Below are 22,109 nucleotides of genomic sequence, written 5' to 3' on the forward strand. Positions count from 1 at the left end.
GAAGAAGAGCGTTCACATGGAGAGTTAAACTGGAATAGCTATTCCAGGAAATTTCTGATGTAGATATGCCTTTAGTTACTGTGTCTGCAGCATGCCCCTGGGCACTGAGGGAGCTGAGCCGGTGGCTTAATGCTCAGTGTGATGGGCTATATCTTAGCTTGTGCTGCAGGTCTTACTGGCTAGGAATTATTCTCCCACTGAGCCTTGTTCAGTCTACTAGTGTCATTAAACTGGGTAAGAGAAGGGCATCCTTTGGGTGCAGGGGTGGGTTAGAAGGAACCTCTCATCTGGGAACAACATGACGTCTTCTTATCCCTCACTACTTGAGCACAGGGCATCATGTGACCCACCATCCATGGTTAGATTACAAGCATGTTCTATATTTTGGGATATTGTCTAGCACAACAGGGGTGTGGCCTTGTTGGCCTTACTGGAGCTGCCTTCCTCCCCCACCCCATACAGAAGTCAAACTACACCTATGATTCTGGGTGCAGTAGGATTACTTAAAAGGACCATGTGTCTCAGCCTGTTGTCAGAGGAGCAGCTGCTCCCTATCCTGCTTCTTCCAAGAAGAAAAAAAGGGGAAACAAGAAAGAAAGAAAGAAAGAAAGAGGGAGCATTTAATGAGCATCCGCTTTCCCCAGATCTGCTCAGCTGTGACCTTGGGTGCCCTTCAGCATTGGAGGAATACATGGTGGGTGTTGTGGCTCCCCTCTAAGAGTAGAGAGCCCAGCCTGCTGTTGGCATTAGCTGCTGGGGAACAGGCTGATACGTGAGAAGAGAGGATTTCCCAGTATTTCCTACTGTTACATTAATGACCTTCAGAGCCTTCCAAATGTTAGAATTAAGCTCCTCACTGGGCGAGGACGTCCTGTGTCCTGCCAGTGGATAAATATCTGCCTCCTCCCCTAGCTTTATTTTGGTGCTGGGACGGGTAATGCTACTATCTGCAGCTCTCCTTGCAAAGCTGCCATGTAAGTGCAGATGGGGAAGAATAAATGCAAAGCTAGTGATCTCTCGGCTGACTCCAGAGCACTCGGTGAAAAGCCCCAGGCAGGGGAAACATCCGAGCAGATTAAACTAATGGCACGTGGTGTGACATGCAAGTGCCAAATTCTTGCCGTTCTGTTGGCGTGGAGTTGACGATGTCCAGAAATAAGACAGGAGCGCAGGCTACCGCACGACACCCCCCACCTCTCCCGTCAGGATTCCTTTCAGAGCGAGCAGCACATGCTTTCGCTGATCGCTGAGTGCATGGCTTGTTCCAGAAGGAGGATTTCGCTGTTATTGCTCTGCGATGATGGAACTAAAGGCGAGGAGGGGGAGTGAGCCCTGGCTATTAGCTAGAAAGCTCTGGCATGATCATTAGTCTGCAGGGAGGCTCTGATTGCCTAGAAAGATGCTGGGGCGGGGGGGAGGGGGAGGGCAGGTGAGGCAGCAGCGGAGGCTGCTGTCTGATGACAGGGGTGGTGGGTCTGTCTCTCTGGCTGGGAGAGGAAGGGAGGTGTCTGCGCATGCTTGGCTTGGGCTAGCGTCCCTCGGGAAGGCTGGGCTCGCTGCGGATGCTGCCGGGGAAGCGTGTGTAGCAGGGAGGCTGCCCAGCCGCAGGGCGCTAGGACGCACCTGCCCCGCGGGAGGGGCGGAGAGAAACGCGCCTCCAGGCGGCTGATCCCAGGCCAGGGACGCGCCCCTCCCAGCCGCCGCTGCTCCAGATCCTGCTGGATCTGGGCTCTGGGGCGGTCTGGGCGGATCTGATTTGCGGGAGAGCAGGAGGGAGCTACCTTCCCCTGGCCCTGGCTGTTGCATTGCGTGCGCCAAGCCGATCCCCCTGGCACTCAGCAGCGGGTGCCGTGCGCGGAGCCCCCATCTCCATGGTGCGCTGCTCTTAGCAACAACCGCTGGCCAGGAGGAGGAAGGGTTGCAACCGACCCCGGCAGAGAGCAGGCTGCCCAGCGCCTCCTGAGTGGAGCTGTCCAGGATTGCGTTCGGTGGAGGGCTAGGGGGTGGTGATCCGGCTCCCGGGAGACCTGTCCGTGGTGCTGACGCCAGCCCCTTTGGGGTTCAAGCTAGCTTCTTACATGGATTTTTCCCCACAAGAAAATGGCATCTTAAACTCACACTGAGCTCCCTGCTCCCACACCTCCCTCCCCCGTGTCCCTAGCTTGATCCCCGCTGACCGATCACAGCAGACAAGCACGAATCAGCTGGCAGTCTGATACCCTGTTGCACCTGGGCACGGCTGGCGTGGGGAGAAGGATCCTTTTTGGAAAGAGCCTTTATTCACCTTGAGAACCATCCCCACTAGGAATCATGGCTGCTCTCGCAATGGGTTTCTGTCTCTCTTCAGTCCTGTTGGTTATATGGGGTAGGTGCCTCCATTCTTTGTGGGGTTGGATTGCGTTCCTCCAAGCAGCCCTGAGTTTGGCTGCTGTGGCATGTTCCTCTAAAGACGTGCTTCTCCCAAAGAGCCTTGTCTAACGCGCTCAAATACACTCCAGCGTTAATAGGGCTTTTAGTTTGGTTGACAGAGCGAAGGAAATGGCATTGGTATTAAGTTAATTGCATCAATTAGAATATTATTAAGTGGCCTTATCACAGAAGCTGTGTTTTTCTGTAATGATTGTGTGTGCTTTACTTATTCTTCTTTACTCTTGTTTTAAAGTACTATATATGTTGATTTAACATTCAGTTGTTCCTAAGGGGCTGAAAGCATATAAATGTAAAGCATGCAGACCATATGGATTGATGTTTTAAACCTGTTGCCTACTAATGTCAGCAGGTGACCCCTGGTTCATGTAAATCAAAGAGAATTTGTATTGCAATTATTTCAATTTACTTATGAAATCTAGAGGGTTGTTGCTGTTTTTACAAATATGCCTATTTTATTTGATTTATTTGTATTTTTTGGAAATGTCTTATTGGTGCCAAGAAATGTCCAACATGTTCTTTGCATTTTCCCAAGAGTGCTTATTCCAGTGGTGCTGTCAACAGTCTGAATGGGAAATTGCCAGAGGGACCTAGTCATGCTAGTCCCAATATTTACCCTAGAGCAACACAGTATTGAAATCCTGGCTTAATGAAGCTACTTCTATATCATCGGGGCACACGTATGGGCTGCAAGAGACCACTCTTCAACCCCCACTTCAACAGGCAGAAAGGTTTGACCCTTGTCATCATTTCCAACCCTATGACTCTATGAAAGGGGATTTGAACCAATAGCTCTTCACAGCCCACCTAAGAAGCTGGCCTAGAGAAAGAGCCTCGCCCATTATCTGGCTGAAATAATATTTAATTAAAGTGGAATGGCTTCAAGAGGCAAAACTGAGGGTGCTCCCAACACTGTAGACCAGGACCCAGTGATTAGGGCACTCATCCAGGCAGCAGGTGAGCCCTTTTCAAATCCTTTCTCCTCGTCAGGCAGAGGGGGAAATTAAGAACATAAGAACGGCCATACTGGGTCAGCCCGATAATCCATCTAGCCTGGTAACCTGTCTTCCGATGATGGCCAATGACAGATACTTCCAAGGCAATCAATAAAAGAGGGCAATTATCAAGCGATCCATCCCCTGTTGGTCACTCCCAGCATCTGGCAAGAGCTTAAGGATTCCCAGAGCCTGGGGCTGCATCTCTGACTGTCTTGGCTAATAGCCATTGATGGCCCCATTCACCACAAACTTTCTAATTCATTTTTTGAACCCACTTATAGTTTTTTTCTACATGTCAACTGGCAGCCACTTCCAGAGGCTGACTGTGCATTGCGTGAAGAAGTACTGCATTTGGTTTGTTTTAAACCCGTTGCTTACTAATTTCAGCAGGTGACCCCTGGTTCTTGTGTTGCGTGAAGTGGTGAATAACAGGTCCTGAGTCACATTCTACAACCATGTCATGACTGGCTAGACCTCTATCAGATCCAGCCTTAACTGTCTCTTTTCCCAGCTGAGCCTGAAGCAGCCCCCGACCCCCCCATCCCAGGCGAGGCCCCTAACCGCTACGTTAAAAGTGACACGAGAGTCCTCTGCCTCCTTCCCCCTGGGCTGTCTTGCGGGGCATTCGGCAGGTGCCTAACCAGCTCACACTCAGCGGGTTAGGCACCTAAGTCACCCGAGGGACTCCAGGCCATCGCTGGTAAGCAGAGGTTAGGAGAAGGATGCTGGGCCAATTTCCTTCTCCCCACCTGAGGAGCAGAGAGTTGAAGAGGGCTCTGCAGTCTCTTGAGCATGAGCCCTGATCCTGAAGGATAGGACAGCCTGAGGAGACTTGCTCATAGTAGCGTGTTGAGGCTGTGCCACTTTCATTCAGTAGTAACTGGCCAGAGTGACTGTCTGAATCCCTCTGTAGTCCAGTGGTTTGGGTACTTCCCCACTATGTGGGTGGTACAGGTTCAACTCCTTCCTCAGCTTGCTGAGAAGGGACTGAAACAGCCATCTCTTCTCTCTGAAGTGAACATGCTGCTGCTGAGTTAAAAGGGGTTCTCATTAGGGCCTGGTGGCTATGTCTGATTTTTTTTCTGCTGCAGTGGTTCCACTTTCATTACATATTCATCAGGTCCTAAATTTGACAAGCAGCCCTGTGTAGTGTAGTGGTCTGGGGGCCATGGCTAGCCTGTGGGAGGCTGGGGTTCAAATCCCCTTTATGCTGTCTGAGACGGGATTCAATCTCTTAACCTGGCAGGTCAATGCTCTAAGTGCTGGACTAGGAGGTAGTCCAATGGACTGGCTCCCTCAGTGTTCCCTATTGAAGGTGGCCCAATGTCATTAGGTAATTAAACAGTCACTGGGCCACTGCTGTCCTGTGAGTCGGTCTGGTGGTTTGGCTAGGTTTCTTTAGAAAGTGGCAGGTGCCAGTTCAAATCCCCTTTATGCTGGCTGAGACGGGATTTGAAGGGTGATTGCCTACCTCTCAACCCAATGGCCTAAGTAGCGTGGGCTGTGGGGTCTCCCTCAGTCCTTTCTGTTGAAGGTAGGACATGTTCAGTAAATATGACATGACAATCGGGCCAGCTACTCTGTATGGTTCCTGCTATAGCCCAGTGGTTTAGGTACTTACCCCAGCAGTAGAGCAGTGTGGGTTCAAATCCCTACCCTGAGATGAGATGGGTGCCTCAATCTCTTACCGCTCAAGCCTTCCACTTTAACTATATATTAACCGGAGCAAGGCAAGCTCTCATGTCCCTCTATGGTGTGGGGGTTAGGGTGCTTGCTTGGATTGTGGGTGACCCTGGTTCAGCTCCCTCCTGTGTGGGCCAGGAGGGCCTCTGGAGGGTGAGACGAGACGAGACCCCCTCCTAGCTGAGCAGGAAGCCTGTCACAGGGCCTCTTGCTCTTTTAATTAAAGGGGCTTTTGCTGCTGAGCAGTAAAACCCCCCCTCTCTCTTGTCCACCATGATCAGGATACACGCTCAGGTTGTAGCAGACCCCAGGGCACTCCCCTGCTCTTTTGAGGGGTGTGAACTGGGGGCTGCCACCTCCTGGGGAGAGTCGCTGGTGAGCGATCCCTGTCCAAATCCCCTCTCCCTCCCAAGAAGACAACGGCCTCTTGAGAAAGAGAGGGGGGTTTGGACAAGGATGGCCCACCATAAAGGACGGTCACCTAGGAGGCAGGAAATCCCTATGCAAATCCCTGCTGAACAGGCAGCTGGGGGATTTGAACCAGGATCTCCTACAACCCAGGCGAGTATCCTAACCACTGGACTAGAGAGTGAGGGTTGTTGGGGGGCTGGCCCAGAGAACATTTAACTAAAGTGGAACAGCTTCAAGAGCCAAGAAGGAGACAGACGATGCCCTCGCAGGAAGGTCAGGGGACTCTCACCAGGTGAGACTCAAAACCCCATTTCTGACACCCCAGCTACATAGCATAACTATCAGCCTACAGAGGGTAGTGGGAATACAAGAGGCCCAAATACCATTTAATTAAAGTGAAACAGCTTTGAAAGGCAAGAAAGTAGGCAGCACCAACGCTTCCCCTAGAAGGGGAACACACATGCCCCATGAGAGATTTGAACTCACTTCTCCCGAGCCCAGGCATGCAGTCTAAGCATCAGGCTACACAGGGAGCTGTTGCCAAGCTGGCTCGAGCAACCCTTTCATTAAAGTGGAGCAGCTTCCACAGGCAAGAGGGTAGCTGCCCCCAGCAGTACCTGAAAAAGCAGAGAATGCACAACAGGCCTGCCTTACAGACAGATCTCAAGGCCTTTCTAAGGCATTAATAAGGGAATTTGAACCCACAGCACTCACTTTCCACACATACGGCCCAACCACTAGGCTAAGGAAGGAGTGAGGATGAGAGGCTTGCCCCAACAATAGTTAATTCATGTGGAACACCTTCTATGGGCAAAAAGCAAAGGACTCATCCACCCCAGCACTACAAGTGATCTCTTTTCAGAGGCCCTTGCAACAGGCAAAGGGATGACTTGAACCCACAGCGGCTGCAAGCCAGCACCATAGCCTACGGCCTGGGCTACGGAGGAAGGTACTGGGCTGTGTGACCCAAATCATAGTTCATTAAAGTTGAACAGCTTCACGAGCAAGCAGAAGGGAATCACGAGACCCCCCCCCATCGCTAGAGCCACCCAACCACAGAACATAGACAGGCTGTAGGTGAGCCTTCCTCAACCCCTAACCGTCCCAGCAGGGAAAAGGGGGATTTGAACGAGCCATCTTCAGGGTCCCTCTGTGAGGCCTAACCATAGGATCAGGGAGGGAGCCACAACCTTTAACTGAGCCCAGCAGCCTGACATTAAAGTGTAACAGCTTCAACTGAGAGCGCCGCCCATCACTGTAGCCCGGGACCCACTGATTAGGGCACTCACCTGGGCCCTTTGCAAATCCCTTGCGCTCATCAGGCAGAGGGGAGAGTTAAGAACATGAACGGGCAGATTGCATCAGACCAGTGGCCCAGCTAGCCCACCGTCCTGTCTTCCCACAGTGGCCGACGCCGGCCGCTTCAAAGGCAATGAACCGAAGAGGCCAATTATCAAGCGATCCGGCCCGTCGGCCCCTCCTAGCAGCTGGCAGGCAGCGGGCTAAGGACGCCCCGAGGGCGGGGCCGCGTCCCTGACCGTCTCGGCTAACGGCCACTGATGGACCCATTCACCCTGCACTTTCTCAGTTTTTTCTCGAACCCACTTCCGGTTTTGGCCTGCCGCACATCAGTTGGTGACGAGTTCCACATGCTGACTGTGCATTGCGGGGCCAAGTACAGGCGAGGCTCATCTTACGCCGGGGTTACAATCTGCTGTCAGCGGCGCGTAAAGCAACAATCGCATAGAGTCACAATTACATTGAGTGTAATGGTGGGCGGAATCCCCCGCACTACAGCTACAGTATTTCAATTGTTATTGGTCTCTCTCTCTTTTTTTTTTTGTTTTTGTTTTTGTTTTTGCCGAACCCGCAGGCACGCATGTTAAATTAGCATAAGATGAGACTTGCCTGTACTGCCTTTGGTTTGGGTTACACCCACTGCCTACTAATTCCAGCGGGTGACCCCTGGTTCTTGCGTTGCGTGAAGGGGTGAATAACACGCCCTGAGTCTCGTTCTACACCCATGTCATGATTGTCTAGACCTCTATCAGATCCAGCCTTAACTGTCTCTTTTCCCAGCTGAGCCTGAAGCAGCCCCCGAGCCCCCCATCCCAGGCGAGGCCCCTAACCGCTAGGTTAAAAGTGACACGAGAGGCCTCTGCCTCCTTCCCCCTGGGCTGTCTTGCGGGGCATTCGGCAGGTGCCTAACCAGCTCACACTCAGTGGATTAGGCACTTAAGTCACCTGAGGGACTCCAGGCCATCGCCGGCAAGCAGAGGTTAGGAGAAGGACACTGGGCCAATTTCCTTCTCCCCGCCTGATGAGCAGAGAGTTGAAGAGGGCTCTGCAGTCTCTCGAGCGTGAGCCCTGATCCTGAAGGATAGGACAGCTTGAGGAGACTTGCTCATAGTAGTGTGTTGAGGCTGTGCCACTTTCATTCAGTAGTAACTGGCCAGAGTACCTGCCTGAGTCCCTTGTAGTTCAGTGGCTTGGGTACTTCCCCAGCATGCGAGTGATGCGGGTTCAACTTCTTCCTCAGCTTGCTGAGAAAAGACCGGGGCAGCCGTCTCCTCCCTCCAAGGTGAACCTGCTGTTGGGTTAAGAGGGGTTCTTGCTGTGGCTGTTTTTTTTTCTGCTGCAGTGGTTCCACTTTCATTACATACTCATCGGGTTGTAAGTTTGGCAAAGAGCCCTGTGTGGTGCAGTGGTTTGGGGGCTATGATTAGCCTGTAGGAGGCTGAGGTTCAAATCTCCTTTATGCTGCCCGAGACAGAATTCAAACCTTGATCTCTTACCTGGCAAGTGAAGGGCCTAAGTGCTGGGCTAGGCACTATTCTGCCCCTGGGGCTCCCTTGCTCTTGTCTGTTGAAGCGGCTGCTCTTTCATTACATACTCATTGGGCGAAGGTGCAAACAAGCAGCCCTGTGTGGTCTAGTGGTTGGGCTTGTGGCCAGCTGGTGGGAGGCTGGGGTTCAAATCCCCTTTATGCTGCCCGAGACGGGATTCAAACCTTGATCTCTTAACCTGGCAGGTCAATGCTCTAAGTGCTGGGCTAGGAGTTGGTCCAATGGGCTGGCTCCCTCAGTGTTCCCTATTGAAAGTGGCCAATGTCATTAGGTAATTAAACAGTCACTGGGCCACTGCTGCCCTGTGAGTCCCTCTGTGGTCTGGTGGTTTGGCTGGGTTTGTTTAAAAGTGGTAGGTGCCAGTTCAAATCCCTTTTATGCTGCTGAGATGGGATTTGAAGGGTGATTGCCTACCTCTCAACCCAATGGCTTAAGTGCCTCGGCTAGTGGGCTGTGGAGTCTCCCTCAGTCCTTTCTGTTGAAGGTAGGACACGTTCAGTAAATATGACATGAGAATCGGGCCAGCTGCTTTGTGTGGTTCCTGCTATAGTCCAGTGGTTTGGGTACTTTCCCCAGCAGTAGAGCAGTGTGGGTTCAAATCCCTACTGTGAAGAGGGATGGGTGCCTCAATCTCTTACCGCTCAAGCGTTCCACTTTAACTATATATTAACCGGAGCAGAGTAAGCTCTCAAGTCCCTCTATGGTGTGGGGGTTAGGGTGCTTGCTTGGATTGTGGGTGACCCTGGTTCCACTCCCTGCTGTGTGGGACAGGAAGGCCTCTGGTAGGTGAGAGGAGACACCTTGTAGCTGAGCAAAAGGCCCATCACAGGGATGCCTCAGTGTTTCCTATTGAAAGAAAGGGCCATGTCATTAGCTAATTAAACAGCCACTGGGCCACCCCCCCATACACCTGTGGTGCAGTGGTTTGGGTCCCCTTCAGAAGAAGGGGGCCTCTTGAACTAAAGGGGCTTTGCTGCTGAGCAGTAAAACCCTCTCTCTTGTCCTCCATGATCACAATACACACCTGGGTTAGGAATACCAACCAAGTGGGTATTGACCCATGAAAGCTCATGCTCCAAAACCTCTGTTAGCCTATAAGGTGCCACAGGATTCTCTGCTGCTTTTACAGATCCAGACTAACACTGCTGCTGCTACCCCTCTGATACTTGACACCCAGGTTGTGGCAGACCCCAGGGCACTCCCCTGCTCTTTTGAGGGGTGTGAACTGGGGGCTGGCCACCTCCTGGGGAGAGTCACTGGTGAGCAGTCCCTCTCCCCCAAGAAGACAACAGCCCACCACAAAGGACAGTCACCTAGAAGGCAGGAAATCCCTCTACACATCCCTGCTGACAGGCAGCAGGGGGATTTGAACCAGGATCTCCTACAAACCAGGCAAGTATCCTAACCACTGGACTAGAGAGTGAGGGTTGTTGGTGGGTTGGTCCAGAACACATTTAACTAAAGTGGAACAGCTTCAAGCGGCAAGAAGGAAACAACTAACCCTCTCCCTATTACAGGGAGGTCAGGGGACACACACCAGGCAAGATTTGAGCCCACCGCTCCAGCACCCCAGGTGGGGACCATAACCACCAGCCTACAGTGGGCACTGGGTTTGGAGGAGGACCAAATGCCATTTAATTAAAGTGGATCAGCTTTGAAAGGCAAGAAAGCAAGCTGTCCCACTCACTGTACTGTATTAGGGTAGTTACATGCAGCCACATTTGAACCTATATCTTCACATAGCCTAATCAGTGGACTACAGAGGAAGCCTTACCTAGTTGCTGTCCCAAATACTATTTAGCTTATGTGGAACATCTTCCACAGACAAGAGTAAGCCCCCCATTGCTAAAAAGCAAAGATCCAGGCACACCCACGAAGGCTACAGTCAACATCTATCCACAGCCATTCTTAAGGCACACAGAGAGCACTTGTAAACCTGCCCCTTCCACAGCCCAAGGACATAACCAAACCCCTGCACGCTAGAGGGAGTGGTGTCTTTGCTTTTGCCCAAGTTATATTTAATTAATGTGGAACAGTGTCAAGTAACAGACAAAAGCATGGAAGCCCCCAATCACGTGATACTAGAAACTAGGGCATGCACCCAGGTAGTTGGAGACAAGGCTCTTTGCAGTCCATCATCACAGCAGGGAATTTAAACCCATGGCTTTCCTAATCTAGGTGAATAGCCTACCCACAGGACTACGGAGGGTGGTAGCAGGTTTCTGTCAGTCAAAATAATATTTAATTAAGGTGAATCAGCTGCAAAAGGCAAGTTCAGACCCCATGTATAGGAAAGAGGATGAAGGTAACAGTTAGCATCTTGACAGAGCGAAGACATATGTGGCCATGTACAAAGCGGACACTAGAGAGGATATTGCCCATCCCAGGGCAGCATGGGTTTACATTATATCATAGCAGCATTTGATGAGTAGGAGCATTCTGCCTTGTTACAGAGGGAAATATTTTACACCTGCCAATTTTTACATTGACCTAATTGAAAGCCTTTTTGGCTAGCATACATACCGACTCTGTAGTTTACCCTAGATGCCAATTCTGCCTGACTCCAAGCCTCTTATGCTTAAATAAAAATTACAAAACCACAAAACTGGAAGAGTTGAGCCTGACAAACTCTAATTGTCAGGTTTGGACACATCATCACCCTGAAACATTCATCCCGCTTCACTTATGGCACAATTGCTCCTAGAGGCTGGATTCAGAGGTTGTTCTAATACAGAGGTCAGTAAGTGCTGTAACAGAGTTCTCTACATGCTTGAGTGTTAGTGGGAGGGAGAGAATGTACTATGTTGCTTCCTCTCTAAAGTAGCAGTAATTACTCTGAAAAAGGACTTAAAATGTGGCAAAGCAGCTGCTGTCAAGAAGAATTTGCCCACAGCAATCACACGTTAATTATTATGTACTTATATAATTCAGCTTGGAGAAGGAAGGTTTGTAAAACTTGCCGGTTTAGACTTTTATCCATTGTCCATGAGCATTAGTAATAAATCAGATGGTTTTCCACTGAGGTTTATTATGTGTCTATAATAAGAGACCTGAATAACAGATCATCTGTTTTTCTCCATCTCTATCCCGGTGTTTCTCTCTATGTCTCGCTATTCTGCCCCCATGGTCTTCAGTTGGCGTCTGTTCTCCAGTCTGTGTGGAAGTCCCATCAGAGACGGAGGCTGTCCAAGGAACTCACATGAAGCTGCTCTGTATCTCCTGCATGAAGAGAGAAGAGGTTTCTGCAAGCACCGTGGTGGAATGGTTCTACAAGACTGAAAGGGGGAAAGATGAGCTGGTATGTATATTTGCTAACCTAATTCATTGCTATCATACCCCTTAGTATGGGGAAAATGTCCAGGGAATGTATGGGGAGAGCGAGGGAAAAAGGCCTGGGAGAACATTAACTTCGGTTTTGTGGTACGGTTTTGGTGAGGGTCACACAAGGAAAATAAGAAAAGTAAGTGTAACAGGTGATGTGTGTGTCACATCTGAAGTTTGATTTGAGGAAGACAGAAATGTCCAGAGGCCACTCACACAATATTGAAGATGACAATGCTCCTTCAGTTATTTAACCCCACCCTTGCACTACAGTGTTTTCATTTATATGGCACTTTTCACCCAGAGATATCAAAGCACTTTACAAGAGCAGCAAAGAGTCCTGTGGCACCTTATAGACTAACAGATGTACTGGAGCATGAGCTTTTGTGGGTGAATACCCACTTCGTCGGATGCATGTCAAGCACTTTACAAACATTGTCTCATAACTGTCTCCTCCTAATATCACTGATCTATAAATTGAGTTGATTGTTTGTCATGCAGCAGCACTCAGAAGGCCCAATAAAGCTCAAGACCCCATTGTTTGAGGTGCTGTACATACATATAGTAAGAGACGGGCCCTTTCCCAAAGAATTTACAGCCTAATTAGACAAGGCAGCTGAAGGGGAAACAGGCACTGAAACATGAACTGACTTGCCCAGAGTTACAGGGTTGGTCAGTGGCAGAGTGCAAGCCTGCATTATGCATTTTGCCTAATTTTATTTTGCTTTATGCTACTTACAGGAGAAGGCAGCTGATGTGTTTCCCCCAGAACCCAGATCCTAGATTAGGCTTAACAGGCTGCTGGCTGAGACTGCCAGAGGAGCAGCCACAATACAGTAATTTGGCTTTGCTCAAACTTCACGGTGTGACTGCAGGGTACTGATGCAAACAGTCAAACGTGGCTGGAGAGTGCACAATTAGAAGATTGGAGGATGGACTGCCGCATCTTGTTACCCATTATGATGTGCCAGTTAGTTGGCTGAACAGTCTAGATATAAATTTGGAGACATATGAAAGCCATGTCAGAACCAGGAACAGAATTTAGGAATCCCAATTCCTGACATCAGAATTTAACCCCGAGATCTCACCTTCATGCCCAACCATTGTTCTCTTTAAGTCAAATCTCATCCTATTGATATCCATGGAATTATAACCATTGAATTCCCTGAGGCCAGGCTTTAGCGCTACATAGCTCTGTCACCTGCCATTTTAATGATGATGGCACAGTGACATCCCTGTGAAAGTTACTCCATCATCTGATTCAGGAAGCACGGTTAGACTGTCTCTGTGTGCTCCTTTGAATGCTGTCTGGGAGGATGTTGGAACTGTCCTTCTAAATGAGTTAAAATAGATGGATGTGGATATGATGGAAAAGAAGCAACAGGTTTCTTAGTCCTGATTACTTGGAAGTCTGAATATATGCAGTTTTTGCATGTTTTCATATGTGCAAAGTCTTTGTTTCATCCAGAAAACAAAGTTAGTGGCAATGGCGAGTTCCAGATACATCCCCACTGTTTTGAGCTCTGATCTGGAGGGACCACTTGGAAGGATGAGAAGGGGATTCAGGGTTGGCTTATCTGCTGAGCATGCTAATGAGTGACTTAGGGGATGTTTTAATGGTGTGGACTGTTATCCACTAGATACTGACAAGAGGGTCCACATGCTCTCCCCAACCTCCTAAACCACCATACAGTGCTTCTCATCTGAGCTTCCAATAGGCAGCCTCTATGCCTGTCAGTACAGGGAGATGAATCTGATTTTTAAACACTTGCCTCCCTTCTTGCACTTGCAATTTGTGGGGGCAAATAATAGTGGGTAGAGTTTTGTTATCTGCAATTATTCCTGGGCACAAGTTAGGACATTTAGACACACAAGGACCTGCTCTATGGATACACCCATTCATCAAAATGACCTCAATGCACAACTTACACTCATAAAACTGAGCGTGCAGAAAGGAAGGCTCAGCTCAGCACAGGGTGAAAATCAGGAATCCAATGTTCATGGCTGTTATGATGGACTCAAACCAGAAAGATATCAGAGAGTAGTCCTGTTGGTATATCAGCTTCAGAATGAGCAGGTCCCTGTTCCCTGAATAGCTAAACAAAATCTATTCCAGGCCATTCAAGGCACCTGACACCAATTTAACCATTTAAAGTTATTAGACTAATGCTTGCACCTGACCTTTATTAACTAGCAAAGGGTCAGTTAAGGCTGTTGCACTAATGGAGACAGCTGGAACCAATTAAGGTGCCACTCATACTGCTTAAAAGCTCTCCTATCTGGCTCCTTTTGAAAAAAAAGCCTAACTAGAAAGAGCTGGAGGAGAAGAAGTGTTGCTGAATCCTGAAGTAAGGGTGATGTTAGGAAAAGGGGACCACTAGGAAGAAGCCCAGGGAATCAAAGCATTGTCAGTGGTGAAGGTAAAGATGCCAACAACTGCTACCATTAGGATCCTAGGGCTAGAACCTGGAGTAGAGGGTGGTTCTCTTCTCCTCCCATGCTCTACAGAGATCTCATTGAGAAGGGAAGTGGACTTTGGTCCAGGCAGAAGGCTAGACTGTGCCTGCTGAGCTCTAAAGAGCAACAGAGATTATGGGTATTCCACCTTCCAGACTGTCCTGTAATGAAAGTAGCTCAATAAATTGACCTTTCTCACTGTACAGAGAAAGGGAGGTCATAGTGAGGGCCTTAGTGACCTTCTGAGGCCACTGAATCCACCTAGAAGCATGGGACCCACCAATACAGGCTTGGAGCTTTGTCACCCTGTGTAAATAAGTTATTATTTATCGTTATCACACTTTCAGTTTTCTCTTACAATATCTTTGTTTGGATGCCAATTTCCAGTGCGTAATTGTTTGTATTTAACATGGTAGCATAATCCAATGGATTTAAGCTCTAGCCTGAAAGATAAGGGTTCTGTTCCATTTCTGCCTCAGACGTGCTTTGATCTTGGATGAGTCACTTTGCCTATTGGTGCCTCATTTTCCCCACCTGTAAAATGGAAATAATTCTATTTGTTTTGAGATCTCCAGGTGAAGAGCACTATAGAAGTATTAATACCTGATGCTTCAGGAAGAGAAACTCTAAACCAGCTGATAGGTGGGAACTGTCCCTAGCTAGAGGGGAATCCCAAGGTGGGGAGTAGGATGCATCCACAAATTGATAGGTGACTGACTGACTGTTCCTTATTCCCCCATTTCTCTACAGATCTATGAATACAGAAAAGTATACCATGAATTTCCAAGCCGCTTCAGTGGCCGGCTACAATGGAATGGAAGCAAAGACATGCAGGATGTGTCCATCACTGTATTAAATGTGACCTTGAATGATTCGGGGATCTACACCTGTAACATCACCCGGGAATTTGACTTTGAGATTCATCGCCCACTCTTCACAAGCTCCAGATTGATCCATCTCACTGTGGTAGAGGAGGGTATGGAGGACTGGTGGAAATGATTTGAACCATTGGGCATGACCTGCCTTGCCACTGGCCATGTCTATTGCAAACCAGACAATGCTCTTTTCAGTGGTATCCCTCGTGAGGAGTGGGGAAGCTGCTAGCAAATAGGTCATGGGCAGACACTTCTGTTTCCCTAGCCACACTTTCTTACAAGTCTGACATGGGTTCTGATATGAAACTCTGCACCTCTTGTGCTAGGTGTAGTCCCAGTTTCAGAGCTCAGAAATGTGTCCTGGGCTCATCCCACAGCTCCTGGGCAGGGGAACCACCAGAGAAACATGCTGTACCAAGCAGGAAGTGCAATGGGCTTCCTGTTTTTCAGCTCAGTGCACACACTACTCCTTAGTGGTTCTCGGTACACCATTCTAACAGGGAGCAGCAGCAGTGCAGTTGATGAACTGGCGATGGCTTCCCTTCACCTCTTCTCTTTTCCTCCCTCCCCTCACTAGGTATGATCTCTCTCCATCTCCTTCTTTCTTTCCTGCCTCCAGCTGTGCATTCCTCTTCTCTTCACATGCATTTCTCCCTTCTCCCTCAATCGGTGAAATGTTGGCCGTACTATGTCAGTACGAGTGGTGTCACTGGCTTCAGCGGGCCAGGATTTCTACACTATATCTGTCCTGATTGTGAATCTCTCTTTCCCTTCTCCGCTCTAAGTCCTGCTATTTCTTGGCCACCATTAAAAGGATTTTGATTCTGTATTCCTTTCTGATAGTCACCTCATTGCTGCATGGGACATCTAGCAATGCATGAGGGGTTAGACAGAGCACCATGAAAACAAATCAGCATCCAGGATAAGACTGGTTAAAATTGAGCCGGGGGGGGGGGGGCGTCATTCATGTGCGTGCTCTGAGAACATGATTGGAAATAGTGGCAAGCTTGAGCACATCATCTCTTATTTCCACCAGCATGCAGGATGGAACAGCTGATGAAAGTCTCCCCATAACCAAACCCTGTCCCCCTCAGACCAGGTTGAGTCTTCCTCCACTTCCTGCAGCTGGTTTGGGGAGAGGAGCAACAGATGGTTGCTCAGGTGCTGCAGTTCAAGGTGACATGCAGCTATATTGCCAGGCTCCATTCTTCCTTTAGCTACAGCCTCATAAGCTGCTTCACAGCTACTCATTCAAATGGCAGTTGAGACCCTGCCCCCACTTTCTGCAGAGGACTCAGCCTGCTGGCCTTAGTTCCAATAACAGAGGTACTTAAGCTGACAGTCCTGTGTCTTCTGTTGCTCATTCTTGCAGATAACTCTATCTGGCTGAAAACAGGAGAGGGCTGGTTCTTGGAGAACCAATTTTGTACTGCACCATTGTCTGAGAGATCAGTGATTTATTTTAATTCTGTTTCCCCAACAGCTGGAGAAGATTTCACATCTGTCATCTCTGAAATTATGATGTATATTCTCCTGGTTTTCCTCACCTTGTGGCTGCTGATAGAAATGGTCTATTGCTACAGGAAGGTCTCCAAAGCAGAGGAGACTGTACAAGAAAATGCGTAAGTAAAAATCCTACAGGCCTCCATAAGGGAGCAAGCTTCTCACTTGCAGCAGAAAAAATGGGGGGTGTGGTTCAGAGGATTCACCAAGGGATCTGGCCACCATTAAAAGCATTTTGAGCTTGTATTCATTTCTGTGGCTGCATCTCAGAATCCTTGTCAAATGTAGCAGGATTGAGTCCCTCCTGAGAGAGGCTATAAACTAGGTTAGCAAAGGATAGTGTTTCAACTCAGAGTGAAGGCATGTTGGTCAAGCTGTGCAGTGCCCATAACTGGGATATTGGAAGGCACCTTGTCAAATGGTGGAGACACTTTCCCAGGACCTACATGAAATATGCCAAACTCATGATGAAAAGCATCACATGCTGTTTTTAAAAACTGAGGCAAAGACTGCCCCACTGTGACACAGCTGGGGATTATTCCACTATTTCCATGCTGTATGTTTCCCTCCTTATATGTACATCAGATAACAAGGCCCTTAGTGTGGAGTGGGGAGAAAATATTTGACTTTATCCTGGGTCAAACTCTACACCTGCCCTTGAGGAAGGAGCACACCAAAAACGTTTTTGGAAGGGGTGTTCTCTGCACCGAGAGTCACCCTGCGTTTTACTCAGCCAAGGACAGTTAAGGGCTGACATGTCAGAGGTGCCAAGTTACACATGCTCGGTGCCTCTGAAAATCAGGACATTCAAAGCATGGCAACTCTGAACCAGTCTGACCCTTGAAGCATCTCAGCTTATGCTTGCAGCTAGCACCCACCCGGGGTTCTTTTTACCTGTGGTGAGCGCTCTCCTTTGATCTGTAGGACTGACTACCTCGCTGTTCCATCGGAAAATAAGGACAACTGCGCTGTGCCCGTGGAGGAGTAGCCAAGAGTAGATGGGCCATGACCTGCAATAAGGTATGCAAGCTTGATACAAAACAAGGGTATGGCTAGAGCAGGGATAGGCAACCTGTGACAAGTGAGCTGATTTTTTTCAGTGGCGCTCACACTGCCTAGGTCCTGGCCACTGGTCCTGGGGCCTCTGCATTTTAATTTAACATATAACTAAACTATTGTATGTTAAGGTTTTTAAAATGTTTAAGAAGCTTCATTTAAAATTAGACATATAGAAAGACCTTTTAAAAACATTAAAATGTATTACTGGCACGCAAAACCTTAAATTAGAGTGAATAAATGAAGACCTAGCACACTGCTTCTGAAAGGTTGCCGACCCCTGGGCTAGAGCATTGTGCACATGTGGCTGATCCTGCTCCCTGCTGTCTGGGGCACCCTAAAACCACGGGGGAGAGGTGCAGGAAGATGGGGTGGTTATGTCAGCCTGGCAAAAGGCTTGGAGAAATGGGGGAGGGATCTATGTATCCCAGGCTTACTTTGGGTCCGACACTTCCACCATGGTTCTAGAAGCAGTAAAGCATGTATAGGTTGTGAGTGCATTAAGATTATTTTTTAAATCTTAATAGCAAAAGACCTGGCTGTGCTGTAGCCTTGTTCTGCCAGGAATGTATTTATCATAGACACTGATGTGACCCACAATAGCTGAACACTCAATATTTCTCCTCACGTGCACCTCTGTGAAGCAGGACAGGGCTATTAGCTCCATTTTACAGATAGGGAAATTGAGGCAGACTTGCTCAAGTCACACACAGTCTATAGTAAAGCAGGGAATTGAACCCAGTTTCTCCACAGTAGAGCTGCTCAGCCATTTTCCATTGAAACCTAGTTGAAGCTGGGCCTCGGGGGTGGCAAGCTCCCTGCTCTGTGGCAGCTTTGAAATTCTGGACAATTTTGCATTTCCTTTCAGGAACACTGTCTTTTTGGCGTTTCTGAAACAAGATTTTCAGGAACCTACAATTTGCTGGGGAAACTTTAGTACATCTGTTTGGGTTCTCAGTCAGAAAGAAAGCAAATGTGTCAGTAACAAAATCCCCAAGTTTCAGCCAGTTAATCCAGAGTTCCATACTAGTGCTGAACCAGTTTTCCTTAACTACTATCCATAGCCCAGCCCTTCACATTTTGTAGACATTCTTCTAATGCACCCTAAGTCAGCAGGGAACTGAGGTATGGCTCTGGTTGCTCACTGGGTGTGGTGTATGCCACCCTGACCAGCTCTTCCAAATTAAAACAAACAAACCTGTTGCCATTTCAGAAGTGTGTAAATATAGTTCCCCCTTGCTATTTCCAAAAGATGCTGCCCTTTCTATTTTCACACATAGGGCTCAGAGCCAAAGTTTAGAACTCAAAGGCCCATCTCTGATTGCTAGAAATGCAACAGTGCATACAATGCAGCTGTCTGTGCAGCCTCTCGGGTGGTATGAGCAGAAGTAACCTCATTTATCATGGTATACAAGACCATGCCTCTAGTAAGGAAGCTTTAATCACAAAGTGTGTGTGTATGGGGGGGGGGGGGTGTTTCCTGTTCCTTGCAGGAAGTCTGAAGTTGGAAGGACCAAGTCACTCCAGCCAGGTTTGGGAAACTCTACAGCACCAGGAGCAAATAAGCGGCAAGTGTAAATTCTCTTCCACTGGCCTTGGACATTGCACAGCCTTGACTTTGGCTTCATGACTCCATTTGCTAAAGGATTCTCCTTTGAAGCATGCTGAGGAAAGGGGGTTGGGGTGCGGGTGGCACTGCTCCTGCCTAAATTTTGCCCCCACTCTCATCCAGTGGCCTTGTAAATACAAGTATCATTTATTACCCTCACCATATTCCTTTGCAAAATATGCTATTTCGACACTGCAGCACTGAGGGGTATGTCACATTACCCTGACACACATGGCCATCAGCATGGTCATCTTAGCATTGTGCTCAACCTTTTGATAAAGCCTGAACAGTCGCTTTAATTAAAAAGAATATCATAATCCTGCTCCATTGCAGTGCTTACTATTTACCATTCAAATGCTTGCTCTCCATGCTGCCCTGGACTGTAGGCTGCTGTTGCAAACCTAGGACAAGGATATGGAGAAGCAGAAGCTTAGAGCTGCAAAAAATGTACAACAGCACTCAGCATGCAGAGAACTAGTGGGCAGCAATCTACATGCACTAGCTTGCCAGGCACACCCTGCTGCATTCTACAAGTTCCATAGTGTGCTTTGATCTGCTGCAGAACATTTAGCATATTGTAGCAGGTTTCACACAGCCAGTTACCCCATGGCAAGCTAATGGGATGTAGATTTATGGCCTAGCTTGCCGCACGCTAACCCTGAATAGCCATGCCCTCAGGCTGTACCACTGCTAACTTGGGTTTCCCTGCTATAAACTGCAAGGATTCCAAGAAGTTATGTTAGTTACATTTGGCAACTGTTTGTCAGAGTTCTACCTGTCTCTATTAGCTGTGCTGTGTTAACTTACACAGTAGCGTTTACTTATCATGGAAATAACCTACCAACTAGTGTCCTCCAACAACCACAGAAGAGCATCCCTGGGAGACAATAGTCCCTGAAATTAGCCAAGTGTCCTCAAATGGAAGAACGTTAAAGGTCGGAGCCCCTGAAGGGAGGAGAGAGTCTGGTTTAGGTAAGCAAGCGAATGAAACAGACTGATTATTCCCAAACAGGAAAATGATGAGGCAGCTTGGGAATTTGTGGAGCTTTTTATAACTAATTGAAAGTCATGGTGGGACAGTTGCACCATCTAGAGGCAACCAGTTTTCTCCCATAGCCCTGAATGTGTTTCTTGTGGTGATGATTCTCCATGCTGAATACTCAGTGTTAGTCTCATGTGATCTATTATTGCAGAACCATTCTTGTGTAAATTAAGTTTCACTTACAAACACAGTACTGCACTGCAACAGTATATAAACAGTTGCAGATACAGTAGCAAGGTGGGGGGGTTAGGCTTTATTAAATGTAAAACATTTAAACATGGTGACTGTAGTTTCCCATTCACAGAAACATTAGTCTTAGAACCTGAGATTATTGGGGAAAACATTTGTCTATATGTAGAAGTGGCACATGAAGGTGAAATGCTGCTGAATGCCATTTTTCAGGAAATGAGTCTTTGCTCCTAGCAGATGATGTGATATCCCCTGCTGCAATGACTGCTATACAGCTTGCAAGAGTTAAGTTGAATCTTCCATGCTGTTTGCTCCTAAATAAATAAAGCACTCACTGAGTCAGGCATGCTTCCTGCATATGGAATTACTCTGCTTTGTTATGCAAATTGCTCGGTCATTTAAAGTTAGACAGACCCAAACCAGAATTCTAGGTGATTGTTATTCAGAGACCCAATTAGGATCAGGAGCTGCAGAATGCCCTGATTCTTTGTAAATCTAAAACCCAGTTCCAAACAGCCCTAACCCACAGGGTGTCTGAAACCAGATCCCAGGCATACAGCTTGAGCCCATCCATGGATTAAGCATGCTTCATCAGCAGTGCCTTAGCTTGGGCACTGGTTTCTTAGAACCCAGTGCTTAAAATAGAGGAAGAACCCTCCCTTACTTAGGTCATGATGGAAGTCTGCATTTTTCCTAGGCCAGCCTAGTCAGCCTAAAAGGCTATGGGAGGAATATTAACCCTCAATCCATAATGTATAAGCTAGAGCAGAGGAAATGAGTCATGACTCGAGGATTCTATGCTTGATTGTGATGCACTCACTGTGCTGTGGGACTTGAGGCAAGTTACTTCACCTCCTCAGTTGTTAAGGCTCCTGGACAGCCCCCTTAAAGTAAAGGAAGGGCCATGTTTTTATTCCCCACACCTTTCTGATTTTCTAAACTAACCAGATGCTTTTTTCTGTTGTCTTCCACTAACCCTGTAATTTATGAAGTGCTCCTATAGACAGACACTATTACTGTCTCAAATATGTTTAAGTAGGGGGAACCCATCTGTTGGGAAAGCTGTATTAGGACTCCTTATCATTTGATTGAAAATGGGAGAGTGAGATAGCACTGCCCCACGGTTAAAGATAATGTGTCATCTGGGAAGATCAACCCCCACTGGTGTCAGGAAAGACCCTTCTCTGTATATGGAAATAACAAGAGACTTAGAATTAGGTAGCACAATAAAAAAACACAACTCAAATGTCACTGTCATTTGTTGAATACTTCTTTTATTCATAATGTACTTTCCATTGTTCTAGCTACTTTACATTGAGATTGGGCTGTGCAGCCTTTATAGTTCGTAGTTTCCTAACAGGTAAGTATCTTTACCACACCTTGCGCACAGCGCAAAGTTTATTAGTTACAGAGCCAAACACAGTTAGCCAGACACTGCCTCAAAACACAACTGCTCTTCCTTCTGCATGTGGCCTAGCCGCAGAGCTTGTGTTGCCACCACAGACTAGTCAACAAGACAGAGGTGAGCCTTGGCCTGTATCTCTCCCTCCCAGTTTAGAATGTGATTATGCAGAGGGGAAATGCCCACTATGGGGATGATCAGACAACGCACTCCTGTGGATGTGAGTAAATCCTTACTCAGCTGAATCTGGCTGCAGGCACCAGGCCCTTCTGTGGGAAAAGTAGTCCAGG

General features: G+C 48.0%; 1 protein-coding gene across 1 annotated transcript; it reads left to right on the forward strand.

Annotated features, from left to right (window-relative positions):
- Nucleotides 1-926: 926 nt before the first annotated feature.
- Nucleotides 927-19,721, forward strand: SCN3B (sodium voltage-gated channel beta subunit 3). The gene is made up of 7 exons (XM_032802341.2): nucleotides 927-974; nucleotides 2,162-2,365; nucleotides 11,500-11,663; nucleotides 14,894-15,119; nucleotides 16,502-16,640; nucleotides 17,446-17,541; nucleotides 19,071-19,721. The coding sequence occupies exons 2-6, from the start codon at nucleotides 2,311-2,313 to the stop codon at nucleotides 17,507-17,509; spliced, it is 648 nt and encodes a 215-aa protein (XP_032658232.1). The 5' UTR covers nucleotides 927-974; nucleotides 2,162-2,310; the 3' UTR covers nucleotides 17,510-17,541; nucleotides 19,071-19,721.
- Nucleotides 19,722-22,109: the final 2,388 nt, after the last annotated feature.

This window comes from Chelonoidis abingdonii, chromosome 18, assembly GCF_003597395.2.
Source record: "Chelonoidis abingdonii isolate Lonesome George chromosome 18, CheloAbing_2.0, whole genome shotgun sequence".
Classification (NCBI taxonomy): Eukaryota; Metazoa; Chordata; order Testudines; family Testudinidae; genus Chelonoidis; species Chelonoidis abingdonii.